The sequence below is a fragment of the Pangasianodon hypophthalmus genome, chromosome 29, assembly GCF_027358585.1.
Source record: "Pangasianodon hypophthalmus isolate fPanHyp1 chromosome 29, fPanHyp1.pri, whole genome shotgun sequence".
In the NCBI taxonomy this organism is placed as follows: domain Eukaryota; kingdom Metazoa; phylum Chordata; class Actinopteri; order Siluriformes; family Pangasiidae; genus Pangasianodon; species Pangasianodon hypophthalmus.
The window spans coordinates 12,933,489-12,950,326 of NC_069738.1; the positions used below are offsets into that span (position 1 = coordinate 12,933,489).

Consider the following 16,838-nt stretch of genomic DNA (forward strand, 5'->3'; position numbering starts at 1 on the left):
AAAAACAGATCAGCGTGCCATTTCTTCCTTTTTCCAGCTCTTTAACGCTTTCCTGCAGTACGTTCCATTCTGCCAGGAAACCGACTTATCAGACATTTTCAATCAGTATAAACAAATGAATTATTTTATTGCTGCAAGTCTGTTATAAGGTTAGTCAGGACACTGTTGGGTTTCTGTGTGTAGAGTATCGTGACTCTGTATTGAGCTGCTGGTGAGCAGGGTGATGGGAAAGGGGAGAGATGCGAGCCCCCTGCTGGGCAAACAATTCACACTTCTCCACAATAACATTGGTACAGAGATAAAACAGACAGCACAACTAAAGCTTTTTTGACAGTAAAACATGGTACACAACTTCCACAATAATATTATAACATTTACACCTAGTAGGCAAAAGAAATACTTATGAAATACCGCAAATTCTTAAAGCGCAGAGTGTGGACTTTCATGTGAGAGATTAATCACTACTGTGGAGTGTGACATCACAAATCAATTCAGTGCTGAACACGTGCAGCTCCAAAAACAGGACGAAATTTCTTTTTTTTGGCCTCTAGTGAAGAGAGTTAAAATAAAGCTTATTGATGTTGATTCTATAATCATGCATTAACATTACTAAATGTTCACTGAGCTGCGAGGGCACACAGTATGTGTTTAATTTGTCTGCTTTAATGAATGGATGTCACTATTAAGTGAAATCTGTGAGATCTTTATTTACACAGTATTGTTAAAGCATATACTACAGTGTGCTTAAAACGTACATTAAACTACTTACATAAAGTAAAAGTGGAAATCAAGCAAGTCTATTATTTATTTCATTATACTAAGACTGTCAGGTCAGAATCCATATTTTTCTCTGTCTGGTTTCAAATAAGCAATGTCTGGACATCACTTCATTACAATAGTATGAAAAGTATTTTTGAACAAAAATATGAGATACAGAACAAATCCATTACAGCTATCATATACTGCAGTTTTAGGGGGGGAAAAAGTTTGAATTTGGAGCTCTTCTCTTTCAAGTGAATAGCTAAAAGACATTTCTTCTTTTAATATAACATGTAAATTACTGTAATCAACCAAGAAGAATGCAGTCCACTGATCAACTTTTTCAAATTCTCACTAAGTTTATTATCAAAAGAGGGTTATGTTCACACATAGAGAGACACAAAGGTGCCATGCTAGACTTGAAGTTACATTACCAATATAAGAGGCAGTCGTGTACTGGGAACAGGACAGACAGAGCTGGATAGAAACTAACACACAGTTGAACTAAACTAATTTCGGAGATAAAAAGACTGAAAAATTGAGAGTGTAGTAGCATCAAGGTGGTTAGGTCACCAACAGCAAAATTGTATGACAATAGAGGGATCAAAGTAAAGTGAAAGGAAGCAATTTATTTCCTTCACTCATGCCATTGACAACATTCTGTCCTTTTAGAGCATTATGTACTGTAATTCCTCCCCCCCACCCCACCCACTCTTCTAAACAATTTTGTTCAATATGCAATTAGACAAATTAATAAACTCAATAATCCCCGCTTTATTAAAATGCAAACTCATTGCGCCAAAGCTATTTCTGCTTTAAAAAAAAAAAAAAAAAAAAAAAAAAAAAATACGAACATGAAATGCCACCTTGAACTACAAGAAAAGATCCCCCTTTTGCCATCCCTCCATTCACTCCTCGGTCATAATACAGCCTTTCATCTGGTTTCTCCTGCGCCGCACACTCCCCTTCTCTCCGCTCCCATGCATTCTGATCTAGCCAAAATCTCGGCGGTGGTAGGCATCAGGGTCGCAGTATTTGGTCACAACCACTCTGTTGGCAAACTTCCTCCCCGTCAAGGCTTGCATGGCTTTCTGGGAGTCAAAAACTGTTGTGAACTCCACGAAGATCTGTAATGAGCAGAAAACACAGGATGGCATTGTTACAGTGAGGCGGTGTTGTGTTCGTGTGTCTTAAGCATGTGCCTTCAAATATGCGTTTTTGCCTCGCATGTGCGCACTACAATCCTCCCTGCTAGAACGTTGATTTATTTTGTGCGGCTATAGTTTTCAAACTTCTGTCTCCTGAAAAATAAGAAGTTTCTTAACCTTCAACAGAGGGCTCTAACAGAAAAAGAGAAAAGAAATGAAGCTTCATGAATGTTTGTATAATTATCTGAATCAATTGATAATTCATGCCTCTGAGAGCTGCAGCAAACACTGGAACCTCGAACATTTCTGTCTCTGTCCATTAGGAGGCGATATGCACTTCTTACTCCACACACAGAAAGGAAGAAAGAGTGTAGCCATGCATTTCTAAGGCCTGGTTTAGAGATCTTGCTGAAATATGCCTGGAAGCACATCAGGGGCTTACCCAGGTGATGTGAGCATGTGAATCACACCAGAAATAACAGACAACAGAATGAGAAAAATAGACGTCTCTGAGTGAAAAACAAAGATCCATTGTATGAATAATGGATTCATGATGGCAACGGTATAATAATGCAAAGAGAAAAAAAGAAGAAACCTCAATTATAAACCAAGTCAACTCAAACATTTTTCATATGAAGCGGCATCATACAGTATACTTACTGAAGTACTTCACTTTAACAAATTATTTCATCCACAATTCTGTCACAAAATCAACTGCTTTACATCATCTACACTATAAAAAAAAAAGAAAAAAGAAAAAAAAAAAAGAAGAAAAGTGCGTGTTCCTGCAATGATGATTAAACTAGCCATTATAATGACAGCCAATTTATATTCACACTTGCCACATGTGTGTATGACGCACAGCAGACACACCCAGTGCGCTGTTAGGAGTTGTGCGCATGCAAATACACCTTAACACGAATGTATAAACCAGTCTACAACAAAGCGCCAATCAGCTAGCTATACTGAAATTATGGAAAATGTGCCTCAGAACAAGAGAGGATTGAGGCAGGAAGAACAAAAACAAACAAAAATCCTTTCTTAAACAAGACATCATGAAGTGTATCACTGTTCTCAACGATTGGCAGAGACAGAAGAGCAACTGCTAATTCCAGCTAAAAACATAACCAGAAAAATACCACAAGCACGATTTATGTTTAACTTAAAGTGAACTTCATACCAGACACTCTTGTTTCATTTTTTCCCATCGTTTTTGACTGTTGTTAAAGGTGTTAGGTGACAGACAAAGCAGACTCTTTTTTTTAATTTATATTTTAAATGACCATTTACTCATAGAATTATTATAATTAAAAAAAAAAAAAAAAAGCCTTCTGCTTTTCAAAATATTATCTGGATATAAAAATGATCAGGAAATATAAATAATGATCAAATCACATCGATGTAAAAATTTAAAAAATATACATCATGAAGGTTTTTGGCTGCAGGTGAAAGACAAGCCTGAGTATTTCTGTACCTTTCCAGTTCCAGGGATCTCCAGGCCGTCGACAGGGCGAGGGATCTCGATGCTCTTGACCTGACCATATTTGGAGCACTCGTCCCTGACGTCCTCCATAATCTCTTCGTACTCGTCATCATCCAGAAGTTCCTCTGGAGCCACCATGTTCATCAGGCACAGAACCTCAGTGGGAATTCCACCCATCTGATTCACAGAGCTGTTCATCAGGCCTGGTACCTGAAGCGTCACCGGGGTCTCGTTTATGCTTGTCTATAAGTCAAGAGACACAGTTTGAGAGATGAGAAACAAGATTCATGGGGTACACTTTTGGAGCCATCCAGGTTCTTGTGCTCTTTGGCATTTAAACACATCAGGGAAAGACAGGAATAGACGGGAATAGACAGACAGGAGAGGAGAGGGGAGGGGGAAAAAAAAAATACAAAAATAAAAAAGCCAAACAGGGAAAAAAGGTGAAAGTAAGAAACTTCTTACCAGAGTTGCGTTCTTGGCTCCTACACTTGCTCTCTGGACCAGGAGCTTCTTATCCCCTAACTGCATCCCATTTAGTCCTGCAATAGCCTGAAGTTCACACACACACATTACTGATTAAAGTGAAATGAAACACACTTAATTAAACATGTTTATCTGGATGACGCGTGTTGAGTATTCTCTAACAGACGCATCAACCCACCTGATCGTTAAGATTGACATCAACATATTCGCAGAAGGCATAGCCTTTGGAGAGCCCTGTGGCACTGTCCTTCACTAGGTTGAATGCTTTTAAAGGCCCAAAGGACGTCAACAACTCTTTTACCTAAAATATAAAACAGGTGGCAGAGGTGGTGGTGAAGTCCTTTCTTTGTTCCAAGTTGTGTGCATGTTTCAAAGAGCCAATGAAGATTAGAGAAAATGCCGGTTGGAACCAGTCATGTTAATAAAAACAGAAACAAAAACAAAAAAAAAAAAAAAACAAGACAAGATTAAGTCTCGATCATTACCAAATTGAACTGATAAGTCAAAAGGAGAAAGATTCTTCAGTGGATGATAAATGTTTCTCTGTTCTGTCAGATCAGCTGTACATAACTTTTGCAATCGTGCAATTTTGCCGAAGTACAAACTGACCTGGTCGTCACTGAGATAGTTGGGCAGGCCTCCAATAAAAAGCTTATGAGCAGAGTCAGGGACTACAGTGGACACCACTCCTGAAAAACATAAAAATATTCACAAGTGTCCAATCCAAAAGAATTATACGGACCTTAGAGTAAGCAGAAAACAATGCCAACTTGATCTGAATAAAAAAGTTCCTCTGAAAAAAATCCTGTTATATATTAATGAAGTGTATGCATTGTGTGAAGCTTTAAAATAATCCTTAGCCATGTGAATGTGTTATGATGATGTATGCTGTGATTGTAAACCCACCAGTAAACCCACCTGGCACATACACACTGGGGTTCTCGCTCATGCCTGGCAACGGCTGGTAATCGTGTGGCCGGCGGATCTTCAGACTCTGGCCTTGGAATATGATGCCATCAAACGCCATTGCCTGTGTGGTCTCGTCCACTGAGCGCAACTAAAGTAGGTAGTGAGAATAATAATTTATTGTACTCCAAAGTCACCAACTTCAAAACGTGGCTGTTATTCACAATATTCCTGGTACATTTCTAGGACTATTTCCCAGACTTGTTTTGATAGCTCCTTGGTCTTCATGGTACTGTTTGCTTAGATTATGTTCTGCAGTATTTAGACACGATCTTAGTATCTCTACTGTGCCGTATCACTCTGTCTGGTTGAAAAGAAATATCTGGGTTGTGGCTCCAGGACTGGAGTCCAAAGGTGCTTTCACATGTGCAGTGTTTAGTCTGTTCGAATCGAACCCTGGTGTCTTTTCCCCTCACGGTGCAGTTTGTTTGAGCAGGTAAGAACACAGCAATCGCACTCAGGTGTAGACGAAAGTGAGATTCTGTTCACACCTGGCATTAACATACGATCCTTTCACCCAGGACGCCGGAGGACAGCACCAAGTACAGGTGTGAACGGGGTCAAATGCATCTCTAAGACGTACTGTGATCTGATCACTCAAACCTCATTCAGAGGTGGTCTGGGACACATATGGCCACATCACACTTGTAGTGTGAACGCAACTGTGTCTCGATACGTCCCAAACAGCAACGAAGGACCAACTAATCGACTGCGTCATTGCCCGAGCCGGATTATATGTAACTGTTTGGAAATCGCACTGAACGCTGGAGTTCTCTGCTGCCAGGGTGATGGATAAAGGTGACGCTATAACAGCAGAAAAGAAAGCAGCTGCTTTTCAGTTTCATTCATTAGCAGTCTCATCTCTCACACGATTAAACCGTTTGAAACAGTGCGTACAGGTACACGAGACAGGATTCACGGGACGTTTCTGCCTGTACATAAATGCAGAGGAAAACTGATGTAGTAAATGTGCAGGACATGAGCCTTCCTCCAGTGAAAACGATGTATGAAATCCGATCACAGTTGGTCACTGGAGACGCATTTATAAAGCCAGGTGTGAACGGATGAGTCTCAGCTGTCCACTTGTGATCCTATCACCCAGGACGCATGTTAATGCCAGGTGTGAACGGAGGCCTGAGGTGGTCTCGGTTCGGTTCCAACTCCAGTGCAGTTCGATTGCAGTGAGAAGGGGATTCAACTCTGAATTGCGTTTTGGATTCTATCATTTTTCTACAGATGTGAGCTGCTAAACGGACCTGTGGGGCACAATCTGGAGCCAAAGGACAGAGCTGTAGCACTGCAGAAATGGGATGTTTTCTGGATTTGGACCAACGAACAAAAAAACGGAAAACAGATGAGTGTACTGCGTTAGCGTTCTCTCTGCTCGGGTGATTTTTGTGATTTCTGTGGACACTCGACACGGTTTGTTCACCGTTTTACGTCACCGTATTTCTGGCCAAAGAACAAGCATTAAAAGCTAAATTTTCGGTCCTGCACACTCCTTGGCCAACTTGGTTTTGCTTTATGTTTCATTTAATTATGTGAGGATCAAAACTGAACCAAACCAATGGGTAAATGAATAAAAAGTATCAAATTTGTTCTAATTCATACTTGGCAAACACTTACAGGTGTGAGAGCACCTCGAAGAAGGTTAAGGATATGCGTTATATTTGGGTCCAAGTCCAATGTTTAGTTGGAGAAAAAAGATTCATTAGAAAAACTGGATTATATGGCTATAGATTTTGTGTTATGTGTGTGACAGAAGAAAATTAAAACCATCCTACCTCAAGGAAGGCAAAGTTCTTATCCTGGTTAATCTGGACAGCAAGGACGGGGTTTCCTGGAGCCTGAATAAGACCCCCTAGTCTCATTTGAGCGTTGAAGAAGTCCATCATCGATTCCTGAGGATTGTGAAGCGAAGGTGAAACGTTAACAGGATACGAAACTTCATGTTCTATTTATGATTCATACACCAGTACGGACTAGAGGATGATGCTATGAATAAAGAATGTGCTTAAAAAATGAAGGTGGTCTGTAGCGAGACAGGAGATGCGCTTGATAGTAATGTAGGGTATGACCGTTGATCTAATACTCACCAGTTTTTAATTCTAATTAATTCTCTAGATATGAAAGATATATCTTGTTATGGAATAAGAAAGATATCAAAATTTGTAAGTCGTGACGTGGAAAGCTAATGACTATGTAGTCTGTGCTCTACGCCATTTTTAATGGCTTAAATAATTACTTAAGAGACACTCACCGTATTTTTAATGTATTAATATAAGCAGTGTGGTTAGCAAAGATGCTCATATTAATTCAAAAGTAGAAGTTATCTACAGTACTGGACATGTACCTGTATTATAAACAATAGATTTTGCTTGCTCTTGTGAGGAGATGGTACCGCCCATCACACAGCACAAAATGGCATTTATTGTTATTTATTTAAAAAAATAAATAAAAAGAAGAACCCCCTATCTACAATACATGGCCAAAAGTATGTGGACACCTGACCATCACATTCACATGTGCTTGCTGAACATCTCGTTCCAGATTTATTCCCCCTTTTGCTGTTATAATAAGCTCCACTCTTCTGGGAAGCTTTCCACTAGATGTTGGAGCGTGGCTGTGGGGATTTGTGTTCATTCAGCTACAAGAGCATTAGTGAGGTCAGGCGCTGATGTTGGGATGTCGAGGAGGTCTGGGGTTCAGTCGGTGTTCCAGTTCATCCCAAAGGTGTTCAGTGGGGTTGAGGTCAGGGCTCTGTGCAGGACACTCGAGTTCTTCCACTCCAACCTTCACACACCATGTCTTCATGGAGCTCGCTTTGTGCACAGGGGCATTGTCATGCTGGAACAGGTTTGAGCCTCTTAGTTCCAGTGAAGAGGTATTCTTAATGCTTCAGAATACAAAGACATTCTATACAAGTGTGTGCTTCCAACTTTGTGGCAACCGTTTGGGGAAGAAGCACATATGGGTGTGATGGTCAGGTGTCCACATACTTTTGGCCATATAGTGCATTTTTTAAGAAGAATAATAGCAATTCACGATGAAGCGGTGTTCACTCAGTGTAGTGCAGTCCAACATACCTCTGTGATGCCGAAGGGGATGTTGCCCACATACAGCCTCCGAGCCTGGCGGGTCATCTGGCTGCCTACTACAGGCACTGGTGTAGGTGTAACTGCCAGTCCATCTGGAGTCATAGTGGGCAGCAGTGCTGTGGCAGGAATCTGCCCAGCAGCTGAAACATGCAGATACAGAGAGAGAGCAGTGATTAAGCGAGAATGACGAATAGAGACTGCAACACAGAGTTGGACTTCGAGTGAAGTTCAAACGTGTGGTGTCAAACTAGCATGTCTGAACAGAAAAGAAATTAAACATGGGGTAAATAAACAGAGATATGTTGAATGCTGAAGAAAGCAACTCAAAGTTAAAATGAAATGCAAAACAGAGAAAGGCAAGTATTAGAAAACATCTGAACATGACAAAAATATAAAAAGATAAAGAAAGGTAAAGCTGCATTGAGCGGTTAAAGAGCGCACTACATGCCGCTCAGTGTTTCACTCACCCTGCATGGCCTTGTACTGCATCGGTGTGATGTGCTCAAAGCCTGGAGGAGGAACATCCCAGTACTTTTTGATTTTCTTCTTCTTCTCCCTCGGTGGGGAACGACTGAATTCAGAGACAAAGTTTAGGAATAAATATTTATAGTATACAGTTTTATATATATATATATATATATATTTTAAGCCAAGGTTTTTTTTTCTTCCCCCCAACAAAAGTGACGCAGGTCATTTTAAAGTTAGGACCTTCTTCATGTTTGTTGACCACTTGTGTACCCAGTTTACTGCAAAGACTTCATTATTTGAAAAAAATCTAAACGCAAGCTATTCTGTATTAACTTACAATGCTATCATCCTTTCTTGTTTGTTGACTTTGTTGCTGTTAAATTAAAAATATTACATTTCATGCATTCTTTTGCCTGGCCCACAAACTCATAAATAATAGAGGGGCAAATCCTCGCTATTTTGCCATAAGCTGGTGCAGAGTGACCGATTCAGCCAAACGACACTTTAAAACTGTCAAAAATATGTTCTTCAAAAGGATTTGTACAACTAACAAATTTTAACAGAATACAGCAATAATTTTTAAAATGGAAGAGCTTAAAATTATTGTTTTGCCTTTCCCTTCAACCAACATTTGTCTACTGAAGAAATTCAATTTCGTTGTCCGTTGCTAAAGCAAAAGTTCACACTTCTGAAGCACTTTTTTTTTATTCACATCACATGCAATAGACCTGCTTCCACTTTAACGCATGAGGCATAAATTCTACAAAAATGTGACCAAATCCCAATCATTCACACAATCCATGTGCTGCGAACTTTATTTAAAATCATAATGTACAACAACGTAAAGACTGTGCATCCTGTGTATGTACAGTAATAACATGTATGGATTACCAAAAGGCATTCATATGCTGTTTATTCGGTGTCTTAGTGTCTCAGGTCACATTTTTATTGAGCTGCGCTGTAATTACAGTTGGCTCAACTTTGTCCCCTTCCCCTATGATTCACTGACACTGCTGCAGGTACGACTGTTGGGTTTCTTGATTAAAATATAGCATGCTGTCGGGCCGGAAGCACGCATGGAGTGCACGTGTGGTGTGGCTGAGCGGACAGTCGCTATAAATTCCAGGTTAGAGAAATATCTATCAACAAAAGTACCAGAGGCAAACCATCAAGACAACAAATATCATGCAGTACCTGGAAAAGCCTGCAAGAGAACTCACTAATACAATGTCTCTGAAACCAGCTCACATTTGTGCTTAATGTTTAACAGCAGTAAAGTTTCAAAAAAGTTGCGCACCAGGTATTAGGAACATTTCTACACCTACGCAGTGTATACAGTCTATAAATTATTGTACACATCAGCGTGTTTCAGAAGCGTCTCAGAACCAGGCTCCTGGTGTTACACTGGCCATCGTAAGCACCTAATAATATTCTCTTACCATGACAGATTATCTGATAAATATCAGTACTAGTGTATTGCAGTTAGTGCTGTTAGTTATTTAATTACACCTAGGTAAGAGTTGTGTAGTATTATTTGATTGAAATGCTGCAAAGAAATATTTTGTTAAATAAATATTTCTGGTATTTAATATTGCTTTTAAATAATCCAACTAATTAATTAGCAAAATAATTGAGTTGCAGCTAGGGTGCAATAAATTTGATGATACGCTTATTTAATGCTGAGAAAAATTAAATTGCAGTGCTGAAAATGGGAAAAATAAAAAAGATTTAAAAAAATAATTTATTTCAAAGATTAAGTAAAAACAATTTTATCAGATCAACTCCATTCAGTTCCATTTAGTTTTGAATTATTAAAAACATTTCTAAAAATTTTAAAAAGATATCACGATATCAACAATATCTCAAAAGTGTATCATGATATAATTTATTACAACGTGTGTATTAGACATGAGACGAAACATTAAAGCCACTATATGAGAGATATCGTGACACAGGCTTCACAAGACGATACCGACACGAATAAAATATTACGTTAATACATTTATTTTGTAATGACAACAAGTTGAACCACTGCAATATCAATACACTGAGCTGTAAAAAAAAAAAGAGTAGATCAGAATTTATAATATAAAGTTTAATTCTCCCTTATTATTAACATGTTATTTTAATCTTTTTCAGTGTCAAATGTATTTCATGGCAACGTTATTAATATGGAAAGATTGTTTGATGGTAGATTGCACCATAAATGATTAAATAAGTTTGTGTTATCACACTTTCAGCTGTGTTTCCGTCACACACATCACACTTAGAAATTTAATTGTACAGATGAGAAAAACAATCGTGTTTTTATTTTCCTCATCCCTCCAAAATGAAATTCTGGTTACGCCACTGCGAGCACAACACACGTCGTGCTTCTGTCCTGCGGCAGCACGCAGGCGTTGATTTAACACGTGCTTCGGACCGCGTTCAAGCCAGCCGTGATAAGACCTGGAGTGCACGTCTATATACGCCGGTATACAGTAACTACCTTCGGATCTTACGCTACGGAGCCGCTGTGAATTCTGTGTAGTGTGAAAACGTTGAGTAGTAGGGTACTGCGGGCCGTTTCAGCATTTTTTTTTTTCCAACTTCACACAGGCTAAATGAAACGAGGCTGCAGGTCTTGTGTTTGACACACGTGCCATAACGCATGCATCAAGGTGGTGAATTTCCCCATTCACAAACTTCATGCTCTGTATGCTGCTACCTCTGGTGCTGCCTTCTAGTGTGTAAGGAGAGGTAGAGCTCATAATGATTATTAAACGGAAATATTAAACACGATACACCTCAGAGAAGCAAAATTCGACTCGCCTGTATTTTGTACCACAACATTCAAGACTCACTCAATTCACTATATCATGCCTAGTGTTTAGCATAAGTATGTTTTTGTTCCAATAATAAATGAACCATTAAAACATTAAAACCATGAAAGCTGGAGCAGAGATTCATAATACATGATATGATTTTATAAAGGCGTGTATTGAATGAAGCTGCATGGACACACGAATCACACACTGGAATCGTATTACATGTATGAATAATGTAAAATTACTGGAATGGCTTGGTTACAGATTGTACTTCCCCTCTCACCTGCGTCTATGCCTGCGATCTTTGCTGCTGCTGCGTCGCTCCCTGCTCCTCCTCTCCCTGCTCCTCCTCTTCCTTTCACGACTACGGCTACGCGAGCCACTCCGACGCCTGTGCCTATTCTCTTTGTCCCGCTCTAAAGAGAGGCAAGAGAGCAAGCAGGATTAAGACAGTAGGAAGATAATGTCGCAAAAATACACCTAGCTGAAGGCAGACCGGAGGAAATATAATGCTGTGGAGGACAGAAGAACCGATAGAAGCAGCAGCAGCATTTATATATAAATTTAAATTAAAAAAAAAAAAAAAGAAAGAAAAAAGAAAAAGAGACAAAGAAGACCTGCCTGAGCCCTACACTAGAAAAGCTTTAAATTTTTGCATGTAAAAATCTGGCATAGAGTATTTTTTTTTTTTAAACATATGAAATAAGAAGAAACAGAAAGGTTTAAAAGTTATTATATTTGTATTACTGAGCACTGGATAAGTGAGCACGCCAAACTGATACCCACCATGGCCGTTAACGCCGTCACCTGTATTGAAAGAGAACGAGAGTGAGAATCAGAGGGTGCCATAATTTTCTTTCTTCTTTTACCACACACACCAACAGGTCACGGCTGCGCTGACTTGGTGTAGTGACATGAAAACACACTGGTAAACAGAGTCAACACAGTACTCAACACAGTACAATCCTGGAAACACACTATTACTTTGGATTTAAATAACAGGAAGATTTCTGCACACAAATTAAATACATGTACATTGTCAAGAAAAAAGCGACCTTGTCATGTTATGTAATTATATACAAAAGCTCTTTTAGATGAACGGTGAGATCCGGCCTGCGTATACGAGCTTTTTTTTAATAGATGTAGGCAATGCTACAGAAATCCAGAAAGGCCATGAGTTATTTGTTTTTTTTTTTTTCCTGTACTGTTATCTCGAGATCACAACTTTTTTTTTTTGTGATCTCAAGATAAGTTATTTTCGGAGCACACTGGCAAATGGCATGCTGTCATACCGGTGTTACGGCAATTCTGTAGTAATTACATCCTATTTCTATGCAATTCCAGTAAGGCAAAGAGTTATTTTTAGATTTCTGTACTGTTATCTCCAGATCACACCTTATTTCTCTTGTGATAACAAAAGAAAAATAACAAAAAGCTGTTTTCTGAAGATCATGACATTTTTCTCATCATGTTCAAATGCATTAATAAACATACATGATGTTAATAATCAGGGACTAATACAAGAGGAAACATCTGGTGCAGTGGTGGTGTAAAAAACTCTATGACTCCGAGCTCCTGGGTTCGATCCTGATTTCGTGTGACTGTGTGGAGTTGCTCTATATTTTTTCCACTTCTATCTATCTATCTATCCATCCATCCATCCATACGTTCGTCAGTACTAAACGATTTCCAAACTAGTGTCTGTCACTTGAGAGAGCGAGTCAGAACTCTGCAGCTACACCGTCATGGACACTACAGTGACCCTGAACGGGCGATCAGTTTCAGTGCCAGTCGATTTTAGTGACCGGGACGTCTCCATGGTTACCGCATGATGTTTAATAGATGTCGCCTAAATGGTTTGTTGCTCAAGACCTTCAGAAAGAGGATGGAATTACTGCAGAATCGCCGTAATACCAATACGGGACGATGTAATACTCGAAGGCTCCTGCTACGTGATCTCGGAAAATCACTTTTGTTATCTGGAGATCACAAGATGAGAAGCAAAGTTGTGATCGCAAGAAAACAGAAAAACAAATTATAACTCGTGGCCTTTCTCGACTTCCATATATTACCAAAGTTTGTGCCTCGTGAGGTGGCATCCCCCAAACCTCGTGTGGTAACCATGGAGACGTCCCAGGCCCTCGGATTGGCTGGCAATGAAACTGATCAGCATCACGCGAGAGTCCCTGACAGTATAGTACAGATTTCTGAGTTACCTTCTCAAGTGACGGAAACTAATTTGGACATTGTGTAGCACTGACAAACAGATGGACAGACAGATGTGCTTTATTGATCCCGAAGGGGAACTTTGGGGGAAAAAAAAAATATATATATATATATAGTCAAAATCCACACAGTCACTCGAACTCAGGATCGAACCCAGGACCCTTGGAGCTGTAATGCAATAAATCTACCACTGCGCCACCTATTTTCTCTTATACCACAGTGCGGTTGAATTCTCAAATCTGATTGGTTAGAAAGTGTGCATTATTTCTGTATAACAGCACGTTTCAGAAAGTAGTTCCAGGTATATTAACGACAGGTTAATATTAATGCGCTCGTTCTAATAATTAACTGTTTCTATAGTAACAGGGACTTGTATAACAGACACTCCGCATAATCTAAGGCTAAAAATAAACGAATTAAAAAAAGGGTTTAAAAAAAAAGTTCTTCTTATAATCGTTGATGTGGTGACGTTCTAAGAAAAAAGTTAGGAGACATTTATTTAACATTTATGGAAGGTGTAAGCGCTCTTAGGCAAGGTTACGCTTTCTGTTTTTTTGAGAGAGCGAGCGAGCAGAAAGAGAGAGAGACGAGAGAGAGAGAGAGAGAGAGAGAGAGAGAAAGCGCAACACTGGTGAGAAAATGACTTTATATAGTGACTATAACGCAGGTGAGAACAGGAACTAATTTGTCTCTCAGACGTTCCACAACATTAAACTGTTAAAATGCGCATTATGTTGTTCATTAATAAATTAAACATTGTAATCTTTTGGCAAATCGCTGTTGTATAAGCGTAATAAAACACACCAGACTGTGCGGTTAAACGAAAATAATGCACTTCAGAGAATAGCGGCACTCCGCTGCGCGTCGCGCCGCATCACACCACCCCGTCATTATTTTCATGTAACTGCGCAGCCTTTTGTGCGTTACTCCTTTCTCAAGTCAATTCCTGATTAGAGTAAAAAAACGGACACACTCATCCCTGATGTACAGCATGTACGCCTAACGCATTTCGACATCACGAGGAAAAACACGTCGTGATCTTGAGAAAACAACCTGAGATCACAGGAAGAATTAAAAAATAAATAAATAAATAAATAACTCGAGGCCTTTAGGGATTTCGGTACGACGCCGTTCCTCCTGCAGTGTAATTTAATCAGCATCTGATCGCGAATGCTGAGTGTGTGTTTGACTCTCAGCTGTGTGAATGAAGACAGTATGACAGGAAGCGACCAAATGCAAATGAAGCTCCTTCATAAAAACACAGGCACAATATCATTAAGAGATTCTTATAATGTTTATCAACGCACATTTGGAGTGAGTAAGTAAATATTGTAAGTGGATATTTTTAGGAAATTCCTTGAAAAGTAACGTTATTTAGTTCATTCGAAGTTAAGAGTACAATTTCATTTGAACTAGGGCTGCACGATATTGAAGAAAAATGCGATAAATAATGCGATATGTGGGACAATAATTCAATAAATATCTAAACTCAATTTTAATTGTATTTAAATATACATTTATATATTTAAAAACTGAAAATGGCATAACCAACATATATATTTCATGTTCTTTTGAGGAAAAGAAAGCGTTCTCTGTGTCACCCTAAAACTTTCTGCAACTTTTTTTTTTTTTGAAGTATTAAAAATCATTCAGTTATCGCGATATTTACATTTCGATATATTGTGCAGCCCTAATTTGAACCACCTTTGTCCTGTGGTTGAATCGATTGGGAGTCGGTTCTTCTGAGTGAGCCGAGCCAAATGATTCGACTCACTGAAAAGACTCGAATGCAGTGCATTTTGCATTAATGTGATATTTTTTCAATCTCTTCTTACGCGTTATATGCGTCAGGAGAACAAAAAAACACCAATCAATGAAATTCAGTGCTAATGAAGCATGCTAGGAGATACACACCTTGTTTGTTTTCGGTCAGTTGTCTCTCAAATTCGTCAAACTCCGACATTTTGAATTCGCAGCGGATGAATGGAGCGAGTGAAACCTGGGAACGCTTAGCCGACCACGTTATCTTACTTCAAAAGTGAGATGTCTTTGTCTGTTATGAAACATTCGGCCAAACGGAGAAACCTGGGTTTATTAAAGCTGCATGCACAATTAGCTGCACAGAAACTTCCTCTAAGTCGCGTTGTTATATTGAGGTGTTGTTGTTTTTTTTTTTCCTGTTCTGCTAAGTTAGCTAACTAGCTAACAAGACTGACTAGCTGATTCGAAGCTCGCGCAAAAACAACCTTCCACCCTTTATAGCTAAATAACAGACAAATATGTGAATATATAACTGAATTTCTTTCTTGTGTGTACGCTGAAATAAAGTATAAAATGTTAATGAATAATCCTCCGCACAAATACAATACCAGCTAGGCGAGCGACTCAGCGTAGCTAGTTTACAGCAGGTTCGTTTCTCTCTGCGCAGGCGGAAGTGAAATGTGGCTGGATCCAAAATGGCTCCGTGTGGAACAGTGAAGTGCACTGCGTTTGCGCTGGAAAGCCTTGCTTTCGTACCCTACTTAGTGCGCTTACACAGGAAGTAGTGTGGCTTTTGTGTCACACCCAGCGTCTCACGTTTACAAGCCTCAGCGTCGTGCGCCATCTAGCGGCCTGGAGGATTATTACACCTGATAATCATGAAATGTAAATTCAAATTTTATTTGTCACATGCATAACCATAGACAGTACGACTTGCAGTGAAATGCTTTGTACGACTGTTCCAACATAGAAAAGAAAATATAGAAAAAATATTAAATATAGAGAAACATATATACATCTTCTTCTTCTTTCAGCTTTTCCCTTCAGGAGTCGCCACAGCGAATCATCACTCTCCACCTATCCCTGTCTTCTGCATCCTCAACACTTGCACCCATGAGCTTCATATCCTCATTTATTACCTCCATATACCTCCTCTTTTGCCTTCCTCTTTGCCTCCTGCCCGGCAGCTCCATGTCCAACATTCTCCTACCAATATACTCACTCTCCCTCCTCTGAACATGTCCAAACCATCTTAATCTGGCCTCCCTAACTCTGTCCCCCAAACGTCCAACATGAGCTGTCCCTCTGATGTACTCGTTCCTAATCCTGTCCAGCCTTGTCACTCCCAAAGAGAACCTCAACATCTTCAGCTCTGCTACCTCCAGCTCTGAGCTCTGCTACCTCCAGCTCTGACTCCTGTCTCTTCCTCAGTGCCACTGTCTCTAAACCATACAGCATGGCCGGTCTCACCACTGTCTTGTACACCTTCCCCTTGAGTCTCGCTGATGTTTTTTTATCACACAGAACTCCCGACACCTTTCTCCACTTATTCCAACCTGTCTGCACTCGCTTCTTTACCTCTTAGAAACATATATACATCAAAAACATATATAAAGAAAAATATATAAAGAAATAG

At 39.5% G+C, this 16,838-nt stretch overlaps 1 protein-coding gene across 4 annotated transcripts; it reads right to left on the reverse strand.

The window, feature by feature from the left end:
• Nucleotides 1-1,098: 1,098 nt before the first annotated feature.
• u2af2b (U2 small nuclear RNA auxiliary factor 2b) lies at nt 1,099-15,961 on the reverse strand. 4 transcript variants are annotated; one of them, XM_034301648.2, is made up of 13 exons: nt 15,811-15,961; nt 15,356-15,494; nt 12,002-12,022; nt 11,499-11,631; nt 8,408-8,511; nt 7,929-8,080; nt 6,627-6,743; nt 4,783-4,933; nt 4,486-4,565; nt 4,055-4,177; nt 3,856-3,942; nt 3,382-3,633; nt 1,099-1,886 (listed from the first exon to the last, which is right to left on the reverse strand). In XM_034301648.2, exons 2-13 carry the CDS (start codon nt 15,402-15,404, stop codon nt 1,752-1,754), a joined length of 1,404 nt encoding a protein of 467 aa, XP_034157539.1. In that variant the 5' UTR covers nt 15,405-15,494; nt 15,811-15,961; the 3' UTR covers nt 1,099-1,751. The 4 variants fall into 4 exon arrangements, with proteins under 4 accessions (XP_034157539.1, XP_034157540.1, XP_026784072.1 ...); XM_034301649.2 differs by having other exon boundaries at nt 4,795-4,933; nt 15,356-15,932; XM_026928271.3 differs by lacking the exon at nt 12,002-12,022 and having other exon boundaries at nt 15,356-15,934.
• Between the last annotated feature and the right edge of the window lie 877 nt (nt 15,962-16,838).

What these genes read in the sequence shown, in the direction of transcription:
- u2af2b (XM_034301648.2), bottom strand. Translation starts at nt 15,404, where the DNA reads ATGTCGGAGTTTGACGAATTTGAGAGACAACTGACCGAAAACAAACAA. An exon ending in TGTGCCAGGTGGGTTTACTG is followed by an intron (nt 4,566 to 4,782) that starts GTGGGTTTACAA and finishes TATGTTTTTCAG; the next exon opens with GAGTGGTGTCCACTGTAGTC. An exon ending in AGATCCCTGGAACTGGAAAG is followed by an intron (nt 1,887 to 3,381) that starts GTACAGAAATAC and finishes TGCTCATTACAG; the next exon opens with ATCTTCGTGGAGTTCACAAC.